Genomic DNA, 15,114 nt, shown 5'->3' on the forward strand with positions numbered 1-15,114 from the left:
CCATGCTCTTCCCCACAGGCGTAGACAGAAATAGATGCATGCAAGAGACAGTCACAGAACCACACAGTGCACATATATAGCAAACAATAAGTTACACGTTATCCGTATGCATGACAAAAAGCAAGTTACAGTACAGTATGGATATGGAGTCCATTCTGATTTATTATTAAGCCGAACTAATCATAGCCAAACAATGGAGATGTATGGAATTTCCTGTTGCCATAAACATTTCATCTAACTCTAATCCTATCACTTAACATAATATACAGTATGAAGAACTAAACAAAGCCAACTGCTACTTTGGAATTGTTCTATTTTATCAGTCTACTAGTCCATGAACACATGCTACACTCATAGATACCAAAAGATAGTTGACTAGGCCATCTTCTGTGTCTTTGGTCTCCTGTCTGTCTCTTGCTGTTTCAACTCTGTCATCATCACTGTGTGTGACTTTGATCTATTGTGCTAGGTGCTCAGGCCTCCCTTGTTGTTTCAACTCTCAGTCACCACTGCATGTGACATTGATCTGTTCTGCTATGGTGCTCAGGTCACACTAGGCCTGTGGAATGACATCACAGGAAGCGAAGAACATACTATAGAAGACTTTTCACTTTGACTGATCCAAAAGCCGTATATTAATAAATCAATATCTTGGATTGAATTCTGTTTTGTTTTTCAAATGGAATTTTGTCCGTCAATTAATTGATTGGACTGTCTGATAATCATACTTAGTCTTATAGGTTCAGTTTGTTTGGTAGAATGACAAATTTTATTTTTATTTTTTCTCATCTCTTTTCAAGCACTGGAGGAGAGGCTGAACAGTGGACTAGGAAAGGCATTAAACAGCTCTGTTTTTTTCAATGGCAGTTTCACACACTGTATGTTAACCCCCATCCCATGAGCCCAAATTTATGTCCATGTCCGGCCATGAACAACAAGGCCATGTTATTTTACCTGCTAATTTGCCTCCCTCTGCATCACATGTTTTCCACATTTAAGTTCATCTAACAACTTTATGAGCCTCCTGCTTGCCGTGCCCCATCTTACACCTGTCAAAGTGAAAGATTAGCCCATTCCTCTCTTATGGGCGAGGAGCTCTCCACGTGTCAGTTCACGTCTCCCGCTGTCACATAGTCGACATTTTCGGAGACCACAATGATGACTTGTGCTATCCACTGCATCAAAATGTCAGGATTCTCTCCACCCTCATGGTCGAATCAGGTCTGTTTATGGATTTATAGATTACAAGACTGTCATGTCTATAATAATCCTTCACAGTTGCAACACACTCCCACTCTCACTCCCATTATAGCTCGCCTCATGATTTTTTCTAACCTGGCTTGTGTAGAAACACTGGTAACATTATGTTTTTCATTATATAATAATATATATTGTGGTACCAGTCAGCACAGTAATTACATACATTTACTGTGACGAGCCCTGTGTGGTCTTCCTCTATCTCATCTCCACAGTATATTTACCTTTCTATTGACAAGCATTACTCTTTAATTAATAGCGCAGCAATGATAATTCACAGGGATATTATTAAATACATGGCATGTGGAACGGTGTTCATGTTCCTGGATATCAATTTGAATTTCTGTATAGCGCCTTGTTAACTTCACGATGTAATAATTAGCATTTGCTGTTTGCATCTCCTTGCTCACCCCTGTGCAGAGTGGGGAATCAGACAGAGAGAGAGAGAGAGACACACAGAGAGATAGAGTGTGTGTGTGTGCGCGTGCGTGCGTGCGTGCGGAGGAGGCTGCTCTCGCGTCTACAGTATGTGTTTAATTAACACATCAGAAACAGCGACTAATTCTTTGATGTCTTTCTCCAGCGCTATGATCAGAGGTGTTTGCATTACACACAGCATTAGATGCAAGTTATTATAATGTTAGATATCGCCCACCTAATCTAAGGAAAGATTCATCTTATGACCCCAAAATCTGAATGTAAACAAGCCTCACTCATCTAAACCTCTTTCACTTAAATCAGACCCCTGGATCTCTGCATTATTCAGCGTGACCTACTGTACTGTCAGACAGACTTTCTGCAACTGACTAAACAACATCTCTTTCTTCTTTTGTTGACAGAATGTCCTTGTTTTGGATTCCATAATGGCCACTCTCACTGATCAAGTGAATATCATCTCATCTTTCCTATCTCTACACCACAGGTAAAATCCTGTTGGAGCGGTTGTGCATGCAGCAGGGAGAGGAGTCTGTGGAAGAGGATGCCAGGGAGATGTGTTGTCATATGCTGGCCCTGGGTCTGCTGCAGCCGTTCAGTGACAGCCCTAAAGAGCAACCCAGCGACATCACTGCCACACCAACCATGCCCACCTTCAGTGTAAGAACCTTGTCAATCAAAACAAATTGCCACTAACAATGTATGGTAGGGATGTTCTATATTGACTTTTTTACCGATAGCCGATTTACCGATATTGTCCAACTCCTAATTTCCGATACCGATATCAACCGATACCGATATATGCAGGCTTTTTCACGAAAAGTCAACTAATTGTTAGGTAACAACATCACATATCTAATACAATAAAATAGCTAAAATATCAATATAATATCTAATACATATAATGTAATACAGTGATGTTGTTAGTTTTTCAATAAAGTGAGTCCTGGGACTCACTGGTGGTCATTTGAATGAGTCTCACTAATCTTAGATTAGATGTAGGCCTATTTGACAGTGCAGAGGCATATTGCTATGATGCCTATAACATTAACGAGTGTAAACTAGCGTCAGCTGGACCCAGACACACACACCTGCCCTCTGCAGTGCTCTAATTTGAAAGTGACTGGAGTCTGTCTCATGTCTCTGCAATAGCCCTTGAATATGATGGAATATGATTAAGGATTACTGTGATTATGGTAAGCTCACATTTCATATCACATACTGTACACCATACAGTAATAACTCCTGTATCCCTAATGTACTGTATGGTATATACTGTGTCAAGTTAATGACATGAGCTGCATGGCACCAGTAGGCTATAGAGCTGTGTAATCGATTCATTAAGAGGGAGTGGTGATGATTGTATGTAAGTTCTTGCAGCATAGGCACAATGCATGTTTATATAACACAAATTGTCTTTTGATAACTAGTCCTAACTGGTTCAGCTCAAAAGGCTATAGTCAGTTCAATCCCATTTTCAGAGGTAGACATTTCAACAGCCACAAGGCTTGGCCCTTGTCTCACTGGAAGACAAAGAACAGTGCAATAACGAATGGCTTTCTTTTAAAGTCTGATGGACAATTAGCCCAATTAATGACAGATATTCACTGCCACCTCACGGCTCTCCACTCACTCACTCACTCACTCACTCAGAACATTGAGCATAGGCAATGTAGATTCTGACATGTGTCATATTTATGTTTGACATTGTGAAGTATGTTATTGTATTTTACTGCATAGTTAATTGTTTATGGATGTCTATCCCCTTAGGTAGTTTGGATGATTAACCTCTCCTGCCATCATGGAGCTTGTCAGCTTATTGGCTTGCATGATGTATATGGGTGTGGTTCCCATTTTTCAAACATTTTGATCTGACGAAGATCCAAGTTGGATCAAAACGTTACTATTAGAATGTTTTGGCATGGAGCAAGTCTGCTCACAGCCGACAACAAACCACACCCCACTGCCACGGGCCGATTTCCAGATTTTAACCCAGTGGAGCTGGGTTAAGGGATAAGGGACCTCAGTAGGCTGTGACTTTGTGACCATGGTTATTTCCTGTTTGGTTAAATTTGCAGCAACTTGCTCGTTAGCGCACTACTGTTTATTCCTGCACTACATCAACAGTTGACACACACAGGCTATGTTGCTGCACCTTGCTGGCCTAAAGGGCCCTCCTCAACAATAATGATAACTAAATGATATACAATGGTAATGATGTGAGCATCTACACTGTTGCACCGTTGTGCCAAGCATGTGCTATTGATGACCTGTAACAGCTGCTGCTCCGCTGTTGCATGGAGGATAAAAAAGAAAGGCCGAAGTTTATGGGTTCACAACATTCTTTTTAGAGAAGTATATGATATGTTATAAGAGTTGTCATCTTTTCAAGGGGTGTTTTTTTGTGTCTCTCAGCAATGTTATCTTAAAGCTGCACTATGTAACTTTCCTCTTCTACCCCGGATTTGAACCCGGTTTCCTGCGCAAGTGCTGAATGTTTTATCATTGAGCTAATAGAGCCTGCCTGCTTGCTCAGGGGATAAATAGAATGTTGACGATCAGGTCAAAATTCGTGTCAGATCCTGCGTCTAGATGAGACATAGAAAAGCGTCTCAATAGAAAAGCAGAGACACAAAATACAACCACCCCAATTGTACAAGTTATTAACATACTCTACCATACAGATTGGATTTTTTTCTTTCTTTTTTACATAGTGCTGCTTTAATATGAGCTATGGTTGAACTCGACACCCTGTAAATTCGGTTAGATTTTAATTGTCTGTCAGTGTTTCTATCCTTCATGAAATCACTCTGAAAGTAATCCCAATTATATGGTTTGCCGCTGACATTGTCCTTATAGTTGTGGTGTAGACTCTGCCATCCACTTGAGTTAGAGCGATTTTTTTTAACGATACAGTTGTATGTTATTAGTGTGGATGCACCTTAAAGCACATGTTCACAGATGGAGGATTCTTAAGTATGTGCCATGATGATGACAATCTGCAGTCACCGAATAATGTACATGGGGCGTTCTGCAAGGCCTATCTATCAGTTCTGCCTTTCTGTGTGTGTAACCATATCAGAACGATTCATCTACAGAGATGAGACCCTTTTTCATACACAGAATTGAAGCGCATGTAGGCAAGCTTGACCAAACCAAACAACAAATTTCAGTCTCATTTGCAGCAACGTTTCACGCAGATCTAATCTCATGCATGTGTTATCACATTCTTGTGCACAGTTCACCAAGCACACTGTCAGTGCCATTTTTATCACTAGCCCTGTGCAGCTTAATCCACCCAGTGGTAGGTATACTGTAGATTTGTGTCTAGAAATAGAATGTTATAGTAAGTAATATCTCTCTATTTTGTCCAATCCAATTGCCATAATGCTACAGTGCTTGCTTAGGTACTGTGTGTTAGTGTTAGTGTGTGCGTGCATTCATCTGTCTGAATGTATGAAAACACAAACTCACAAAAGCTGTCTTTTCACAATTATCTGTCTTCACTTATCCATTATGTGCAGGGCCAGGTGCTGAGTTGTTATATGTCTATGAGTGATGTGCACAGTTTGATGAGAGCATTTCTTTGTGGCCTACCAAAGCATAATTTGTACCTCCTGAGTGCATTTGAGTACATGAATACTGTACTGTACCACTATGCATGCACAGGTTAGTGGGCACTTGGCAGACACATGCTTGACAGAAATCTGCACACAAGCAAACAAATACGCACTTAGACATGCATGCTCACAAAGACCATTCACTACACGCATATACTGTCAGGCACAGTATTATTATGCATCCTCCACAGAGGCACACAGCTGCATGAGTGCAGTACATGCACGCGCACATTGAAAGTAGCCCTTCACATGGCTGGCTTATTAGTAAGAAATGCACTCCCACTGCACTCTCACGCACGCACCCACACATGCACGCCCATCTGTGTGTCTGTTTGAGTAGACCATCTGCTGACCATGTTATGTAAGAGCTCCACGTGCCCAGGACGTTGGCTGTTCTTCCCCAGGAGACAGCCCATGTCTGGGTTAGGCACAAACCAATCTGGGAATCCATTTGGTTAAAAAAAGTTAAAAAATATATATATATTATTATATATAATAAATAATATTATTTATTTTCCCTTTGTTTTTCCCTTTGGGGCACCACCTCCTTTTTTGTGAAGAAACAGGAACTCGGTTTGTCTCCTCCCCTTTCTTAGTCCACTTCCTCCCGGGTGCTTCATTTATTTCTATAATAAGAACAACGGTGTGCTGTGAGGCAAGTTCAGGTATGCCTTATGTGACAACCACAACTTAGTACTGCATACAACTATGTATACATCACGTTATGAATTATGTATCTTTCAACCTGGCATCCCTAATTTGGGGGTCATTATAGGTGAACACTGAACCCCTCAGCATGCCCAAAAACAACCTTGACATCTGATACTTGGAATATAGGCTAGGTCTCCCTCTGTCATGTGGTCCCTTTCTTTTAAACTAATCTTTTTTCTGACCCCGCATGCTGCACCCATTTGTTCTCGTTTCTTTTTTAGAGTCAGTCTGCAGTCCCTCTTCCTTTTCAAACTCTCTTTTGATCTCATAATTATGATGCTCCCCCCACCTCTCTCTCTCTCTCTCTCTCATTCGTTCACTCGACTCCCTGAACATGTCATTCTATCTCTTCTCACCGCTTTATTTTGAAACAGCCTTTTAATTTAGGAAATCTCTGGTTTCGTATTTTGCATGCTGCATAAAAATACACTGAAATAACTCAAATACACTGTTAGCTTTGCGTTGTACCAAATGGGGGAGGGGCGGGGGGTTACAAGTAGGCTATAAGATAGGTCTAATTATTATTCCTCATACAGTTAGTAATATGTGGTGATGTACTGTACCACTTCGTGGGAAGACGTTAGGAATCTGGTGTGTGTGTGTGTGTGTGTGTGTGTGTGTGTGTGTGTGTGTGTGTGTGTGTGTGTGTGTGTGTGTGTGTGTGTGTGTGTGTGTGTGTGTGTGTGTGTGTGTGTGTGTGTGTGGCACTAGGTCAGGCAAGGAGGGTCTGGTTATTGTAAGGCTCTGTCCTGGTAGTGACTGTACAAGGAAAACATACCCCAGGTCAGCTGTCCAACTGGAAATAAATAGCATCTGAGCCCTGCAACAGAACACAGACACACACTCACACAGAGTTGCATGCACACAGTTGCATGGTTATCAAGCGGGTGGCTGGTATCAGCTGTTTACCTAATTAAATAGATTTCCTCTGACCTTTAACAATGTCTCTCTGTGACCCCATGGTCTTTTTGTTGTTGTCTCATTATGTTGTTGGGGAGTCACAACGTATTCTATTGATATTTCTTAAATGAGGCTCAATTAGGGAAAATTTACTTATTTTCGAGAAAGTGCTTTCAGGTGACGCATTCCAAGACTTCAATTGTGTGATACATGTGTTTCGGTGTTAAAGCCATCCATGTTATTTGGTCTGACTACAGACACTACATACATACATAGTTAATAAACAAAAATAGTTAGGCCTACTCAACTTTGACAGAAGCTTGTGCTGTCATGTGCACTGTACTGGGGTAGTTTCACTGCACTGCCAATAGCACTGCACAAATAGTTTACTGCACTCTTTACAATGCCCAGACATGGCATACACAGCAGGGAGGACCAATAATCTAATTAATTAGCTCAGTGGATTAGATTTACCAGGAACGTTGCAAAATAGATAAACAAAATAAATACACCTTTCCAATAAACAATCTGACATCATGTACACTTAATTAAAAACATCCTTACTGCAGAGTGAGCACCATTGTTGAAATGTGCCTCACATGCAGAGGGGAGAGTTACCCCTGATGCGGGGTATTCATAATAATGCTCCTTTGTTAACCACCAAATCAAGCAGCATATTATTTACAGATCAATACCATACTGTCAGTGGTTGCATTGGATCACACTACTCACTCCGTATATCACGCACACATACCTTGGCTCAGTGATACTGCGCACGCACGCCACAGAGTAAATAAATAAACATTAAAAAACACCATTATGTTACATTTAGATAGTATGTTATGTATACATTGATTTTTACCAGGTATTCTAATTCCTTTGTAGCACTTAATTGTTTTCTTAGCACTGTATTTAGATGACTGCTTTACCCTGTTGTTGGTTGGCTATAGGGTTCATGGTCATGACACTTACTTTCAGGGAAGTGAAACGGCTGTGTTCATGTTACAGGTATGTTTGTTACTTTCATAGAAACAATAGATAAAGATGATTGACAATATTTCTACATAGGCTAATACATTGTTGGTAAAGCCATGCTGACCATCTTACCAACGGTCAACATTGCTTTAACTGCATCTTGAGTTAAACTCCTCTCTCTGTGTAGGCCTGCCTTTACTCATAGACTAATCTCTGTGCAGGTAGAGCAGCTGTACACCTGGACATCTTTTGGCCTCCCAGTACCCTCCCACCTGTGGGAATTGTACGGCAGAGGCCCAGGCATAGTACAATGGCCCCCTCCACAGCCGCTGTCAGGCAAGACATCCAGAGGACCACAGTCTCAGGTGAGTTAAACCTACTGCATGTCTAAACATTGTGTTCATTAACATTTTAACTTGATCTGTGGTAGAGCCTCTGTGGACAACTCCCTGCTATTTGTTAGGACTAATAACATATGTTATTCAGTTATTAACCATGTGTGAAGGAAATATACTGTATAATTGTGTATGTTACACTAGTCCTACCCATTTATGAAAATGTCAGTAACTCAATTCCCCCACCAGAGGGCAGACTTAGCATTAAATACTTTTCCACATCTCTTTAAGCCTGCATATTTGCTGGTATAATAGTAAATAAGACAAGCCACATACTCACTGTAGAACAAATGTTGAGATTTAACCACAGCTGGGGAATGTGTACATCCCGACACAGATCCTCAATAGCCCATATGAGGCCCAGAGAGACTCCCTGTCTCTGGGGTCAAATCTCTCAGTCTCCTCTCATCCCTGGTCTAACCAGTCTGGAGCCAGAGGTCTGATGGAGTCTAGACATAATGGACTGCCTTGACCCTTCACTAGCTCATAGCCCTGCCACTAAACTCCCTCAGTTGTGGGTGTTTTTCTTTTTTATGTTATAATGTCCGAGACTTGGCAGCAAATCCCCAAGATGAAAGTATTGTTGCACTTTGGGATTTGTGGTTCAAAGTACAATAGGCTTGATAGCCTGCTTTTAGAGTGAATTTCAAAACAAGACGGACAGCAAACATTAACCTTGTGAGTTTTACTTCTAGTTCTAAGCTCTACTGTACTTCCAGGCCCCTTTAAACTCTTCCCTTTGGTCCCTGGCAGGCGGAATTCATCAGGTTGAAATCAGGTCAGCCGTCTCCGGAGGATAAAGATGGTCTCATCCCTCAGCTGGAGAGGACCATCGATGACCTCAGGGTCAAGATTGCGCTGCTGCAGGGCGGGCGGCTCTCCTTGGCAAAGGACACCGGGGACAACACCGCCCGCCACAATGCCTCACTGATGAGGGGAGGGAGGGCGGAGAGGTCTGTGCAGACCTCACCTGTGGAGGAAGGCTTTAAGTTCGAAGTGCCTTTGAGTTCAACCAACTCAGCCCCTCCACGACCCACACAGGGCTTTGTCTGCACCTGCCAGCAGAGACCACACCCCCCACCTCCACCTCCCCCACCACCTCCACCCCAGCTCCCTGGGGGAATACCTCCACCACCTCCTCCACCTCCCCCGCCCTTACCCGGGCAGGGGCCATGTCTACCGCCTCCACCCCCTCCACTACCTGGTATGGGCTGTCCACCTCCACCACCCCCTCTACCTGGGATGGGACCTCCACCTCCACCCCCGCTACCTGGGATGGGACCTCCACCTCCACCACCTCCACCTGGGATGGGACCTCCACCTCCACCACTCCCACCTGGCATGGGGCCTCCACCACCCCCAGGCTTTGGGCCCCCTCCACCACCCTCAGGCGGCATGCTCTCCATGATGGCCCAGGAGGCTGGCCCTGCCAAGGCCCCCATTGAACCCTCCAAACCCATGAAGCCACTCTACTGGACACGCATTCAACTTCATGCTAAAAAGTAAGTCTACAGTAGCAGTTTTTTTGTTTGTTTTTCACATGCCACCTCCGTCGCTTTTCTGGGGGTTCTTCTGACACTGGGGGACACAGTCAGGTGGAGGGTACCAACATTTTATTGTAGAGGGGGCAAGATGGTACAATCCAGAGCAGATCGATGGAAATGTACCATCTTGCGGTAACATGTCATTATTCAACCGTCAGACTAGCCCCATTATACTGACTCTATCCCTAACCCTAACCTCACACTAATCTAACGGTTGGAATAATGGGATGTTGAAATTATGAGCGGACCCCGTCATGACAGAGGCTCTCTTGGAAATGTGTGGGGATGGCTGATTTACCAACAAAGATCCTTAATTTACCAAAATACACAATCCCACGCCTCGCCTCTAGGTATGAAATGGTGGTCACTCCCCTTTCCATTGGAATTAAGGGACTTTAGATCTCCTACCCACGTAATCTGAGTTCCCAGAAATTCCCGCTTAAAAACGGGAGGAGCGAGAATACTAGCCACGTAACACAGATACAGGAAATCAAGTTTGTCTTCGTTATCTATGTGCAACAGCTGTGCAGTCAAATCCAACTCAGTCTAATTAGTGTGACTCAGGCCAGGTGTGACTGCTTAAATCAGCCATCACCCACAACACAGTAAGGAACAAAATTGTCATTTACAGAACATAAAAAAATGAATAAGCTAACATAATCGCTCATGAATAAAGAAAGTTGAACTAAGTGAAATCCTTCTGGAAAGGTTTCATAGAATTTGGACATTCAATCATAAATCATTTTAAATCAACGACACTTTTCTGTCAATGGAGGGATTTGCAACTTAGGGGTTGGCTTTATCATCAATCATCTTGTAAAGGAAAAAGGGTTAGGAAAAAAGACCATGACGTACTGTACACTGGCCCACATCTTTGCCTCAGTTAAAAGAGAGTATGTGATGGCCAGTTTGTCTATCAGTATGTAAGCGGTAGGTTTGTCCGATAGGCATTACAGATAGTGTGTAAACAAAATGCATGGCTGATCATGTAAAGTGAAGATAGACATGCATCATTCACATTAAGGTATTCTCCTCTGAACTGTGGGGACTGGAGACAGAGAGAGAGAGCTTGACCATTTAAGATAAAGATCTGCCAAAGAGCCATAGATATGGTAACATGGTGGAAAATGAGGTTGAGATGCCGGCCAGGAATTGTGGTGCACAGTGGTTTGACTTGAACCAGGTGCTCTCTCTCTTTGTCTTTAGGCCAGGAAGAAATGATACTAAAATCAATATTTTCCCGTATAAATGATGAGCGTTTGTGATTTACTGCAGTATGTTCCTCATATGTGTTATTTCCAACTTTTGAGGTAAAAAATGAGCAATGCGATTGACTAACCTGGTCCAGTTCTGTTTTATTTACAAATGCAAATACAATGCAAGTAATTGGTTCGAAGGTCTGGGGGTTCTTAATGTGGGCTCTGTACTTGTATTTGTGTACACGTTTGAAAGGGTGACAGTAGAGCACACCTAAGACAGAATACACATTGTAGACAATTGAGGAGACACATTTGTATAATACTATATACTATCTATTGTAATTTTGATATACATGTATAATGTGTTTTACCTACCATGTAGAAGTGGAAAGGGACCCTGTACATTGAACCATACTGTTCAGGAGAAATAATTACAACCTCAGTCTTGTTTGTATTAAGCTGCAGGAAATTGTTAAATATCCATTTGGAAGTTGACAGTTAAATGTACATTTGTCAGATATATATCTGGCCTAAAGACAGGATGATGTTCAGGCTTTTGTTTGAAATATGTGTCCATAATTTTATCCATCCAGCTCAGATTATGCATTTTCTTGTAATGAGATAGTGTCTTCCTTGATCTTGAGAATGTAGTATAACTCATTTTGTTTTTTAATGCCAATTATTGTAGATTAACTTTACATGAATCACTTCCAATAGAATTACATGTTATTGTTTTGCTTTTAAACATAATCTATCAAGGATTAAATATATCAAAGAAGGATAGATGATGTTTAGATAGATCTTTATTGATCCCGTGGGGGGAATTTAGTTTTCTGTAGTTTAAAACACAGGACAGATACAGGTAGGGTAAAAAAAGATCTAAGCTTCAAGAATAAATAAAATAATCATAATCTTAATCATATTTAATAATAATAAGAAGAAGTAAACATGTAGAATGTACAGTACATGAATCAAAAACCAAAGGAGATTTTGGGTGTTGACTCTGCTGACCAGACCAGCATTGACATGATGTATGAGTTATTAAGACATATATAGTATATATACAGTATATGTAGTCAAAGTGTATGTGAACGATCTATTCCCAGTAACATGGGTAATTAAATACAGTCAATACCCAATGGATAATAAGGCGTATACAATCTATCAATGGTATTAAAAAAAAACATGTACAGTAATATACACCTTACTCTGTCCTCATAGGGACAGTGGCTCTCTGGTGTGGGAGAAGATTGAAGAGCCAACAGTTGATTTTAACGAGTTTGTGGACCTCTTTGCCAAAACTGCCGTTAAGGAGAAGAAGAAACCAATATCAGACACAATCAGCAAGTCGAAGGCCAAACAGGTGTGTGTACACATGTAAACATGTATTGTATACGCGTGTATGCAACCTATATGCTTTTTCGTGTGTCTGTGCGCTTGCGTGCGTCTATTTGTGCAAGTGTGGGTGAGTGGGACCCTGCTCACTCTGTCTCTATCTCTTAGCCCCTCTGACTTAATTATGATCAGCCTCGTCCCACCTGAGTCTTTGTTTGACTCCCAGTCCGCTGACTCCCAGTCCCGCTGATTCCCAGTCCCTCTGACTCCCAGTCCCGCTGACTCCCAGTCCCTCTGACACCCAGTCCCACTGCCTCTCAGTCCCTCTGATTCCCAGTCCCTCTGACTCCCAGTCCTACTGACTCCCAGTCCCTCTGACTGACTGACGGGAGGAACTGCTGTAGCCAGACAGTTATTATGTGGTGTGAGTTCTGGCTCCTAGCCGGCTACCCCTCCAACCTGACCATCCACTGGTGGCGTGGAGCCAGTGGCTCGCGTGCGGCGAGGTAACCTCACGATGGTGATGACTGTCAAGAGAGAGAAGACGGAGGGAAAAAAGAGGAGGGAGGCAGGGGAGCAAGTGAGAGGCCCGGGAGCTATAATTGGTGATGTGGTTCCCCCTGTGCTGCTTTCTGAATGACTAAGTTTAACAGTCACACTGTTAGGCCCCCTTCCCTGATGCCCTTTCACCACGTCTCTATTCTGGGGGCGAACATTCAGTGAAAATAGCCGATCTACAAGCTCAGCGCGTTGCAATGCAACAAGTTGTGAGCGTGTAAATGAGCTGTGAGCTTGTAGTTGCATTGCATTGTGTTGCGTTGTGATTTGGTGTAGAGGGAAATACCAACGGCCCTAGAATAGAGCCCTGGTGACCCCAGTCAAGTAAGTAGGCTACATAGGGTTTAAGTGGTAAAGTCACACTGATATTCCTTCATAGGGGAATCATTTTAATCTCTGGTTTAGGTTATTGACTTGGAAATATATTTAAACATACAGTACAATTTATAATTTAGGCATTGAGTAGGTCTATGCTTTTTTGCAGAGCGATTTACAAAGTGCAAGGTCAAAGTAAGCCCCTTTCAAAAACAGGATAAGTGGTCAAGGAATTATAGTACTAGAAAAACAGCCTATGTGCTACAAAGATAGGATAGCAAGTAGACATCAAACCAGCCTCTATCAAAGTAACATACTTAGTATTTGTGAACGTGTAATCAACATATCTAAAGTCTTTCTAAATAGCAATACTAGAGTCTATCTAAATAGTCAATAGGTGCATTGACTATTTATGGTTTTAAACATAATTGGCCTCACTCACGAAACGATCACGATCAGATTTGATCCTAAAGCGATTGTACAAGTATTTCCACAAGCATAGTCTCATTCATCATTTTTGCTATTAACTGAATTTGTTCCTTGGTACTGTATACACAAAACCCATGCTCTGAGACATGAATATGTGTTTGGAAACATGTCTAAAGGCACTTCACACATGCCAAATCAATTACAGTAGTGCCAAACCTATGCATTTCTCTCCATCTCTCTCTCCTTTTGTCTCTCTCCTCTCTCTTTCCCCACGACACGGTCAAGGCAGATGGTCGCCCACCCTAGAGCCTGGGTCTGCCAGTTAAGGGGGAGTTTTTCGTTGCCACTGTCTCAAAAATTGCCTGCTCAGGGTGGGACAATGTTGGGTCTCTGCTCTATATGTAGTGTCTTGACTTGTTGTGATTTGGCACTATAATAAAATTTTATTGAAATTGATACATCCTAACTATTAGGTGCAGTAGTGTGGAGGTCACTTGCTACAGTACTTATCTGAATTAAGTCGCGGAGGTAGCTGATCCTGAGGCTATCCCTGGCCAGTGTGGAGATATAATCCATCCACATGGTCCTTCTTCTGCCCGTAGCCTCTTCCCAGCTGGACATGCCTGGAAAAGCTCTCTAGGAAGGCAAGCAGGCGGCATCATTACTAGATGCCCGAAAAACCCCAACTGGCTCCCTTCAACGCAAAAGAGCACTGGTTCTAATCAGAGTCTCTTACAGATGACTGAGCCTCTCACCTTATCCCTAAGGGAGATGCGAGCCACCCTCCTGAGAAAATTGGCTGCTTGTATCCGCAGTCTTGTTCTTTCTCTCATGACCCACACTTAATAGTAGGAATGAAGATTGACCAGTAGATCAAGAGCTCTCTTTTTGTCACAATGGTGCGGTACAGCGAACACAGTGCCACTGCCGCTGCTCAGATTCACTGGCTGATCTTCCATCCTCCCCTCTTTCGAGAACAACTCATACTAGAGATAATTAAACTTCTACGCTTGAGGTAAGGACTTATTCCCTACCTGGAATGAGCAATCCACCGGTTTCCTGCCGAGAACCATGGCCTCAGATTTAGAGACGCTGAACCTCATCTCATGGCGGCTTCACACTCAGCTGCTGCAAATTGATCCAGTGAGTGCTGAAGGTCACAACAAACACGCACACACACACACACACACACACACACACACACACACACACACACACACACACACACACACACACACACACACACACACACACACACACACACACACACACACACACACACACACGCAAACATTTACACCAGCACATATCTTTGTTTGTGGTGCATTGACATGAAAACATAATGTTACTTACAAATGCCATCAAGCGCTGTTCTATTTTGGTGCTTTCCCCTTTTTGTTTTCTTAGGCAGAACAAATTGCTCCTCAGGGGTTTGTTTTTC

General features: G+C 42.5%; 1 protein-coding gene across 1 annotated transcript in view; it reads left to right on the forward strand.

Annotated features, from left to right (window-relative positions):
• fmn2a (formin 2a) overlaps window positions 1-15,114 on the forward strand; it is a gene marked incomplete at its 5' end in the record, with an annotated part of 48,635 nt that overhangs the window by 2,582 nt on the left and 30,939 nt on the right. The window contains 5 exons of the mRNA XM_084076086.1: window positions 2,180-2,352; window positions 4,933-4,947; window positions 8,120-8,263; window positions 9,047-9,795; window positions 12,258-12,399. Coding sequence (XP_083932212.1) covers window positions 2,180-2,352; window positions 4,933-4,947; window positions 8,120-8,263; window positions 9,047-9,795; window positions 12,258-12,399 — 1,223 coding nt within the window. The remainder of the gene's footprint in view (window positions 1-2,179; window positions 2,353-4,932; window positions 4,948-8,119; window positions 8,264-9,046; window positions 9,796-12,257; window positions 12,400-15,114) is intronic.

The sequence above is a fragment of the Gymnoscopelus microlampas genome, assembly GCF_963454915.1.
Source record: "Gymnoscopelus microlampas genome assembly, chromosome: 13".
NCBI lineage: Eukaryota > Metazoa > Chordata > Actinopteri > Myctophiformes > Myctophidae > Gymnoscopelus > Gymnoscopelus microlampas.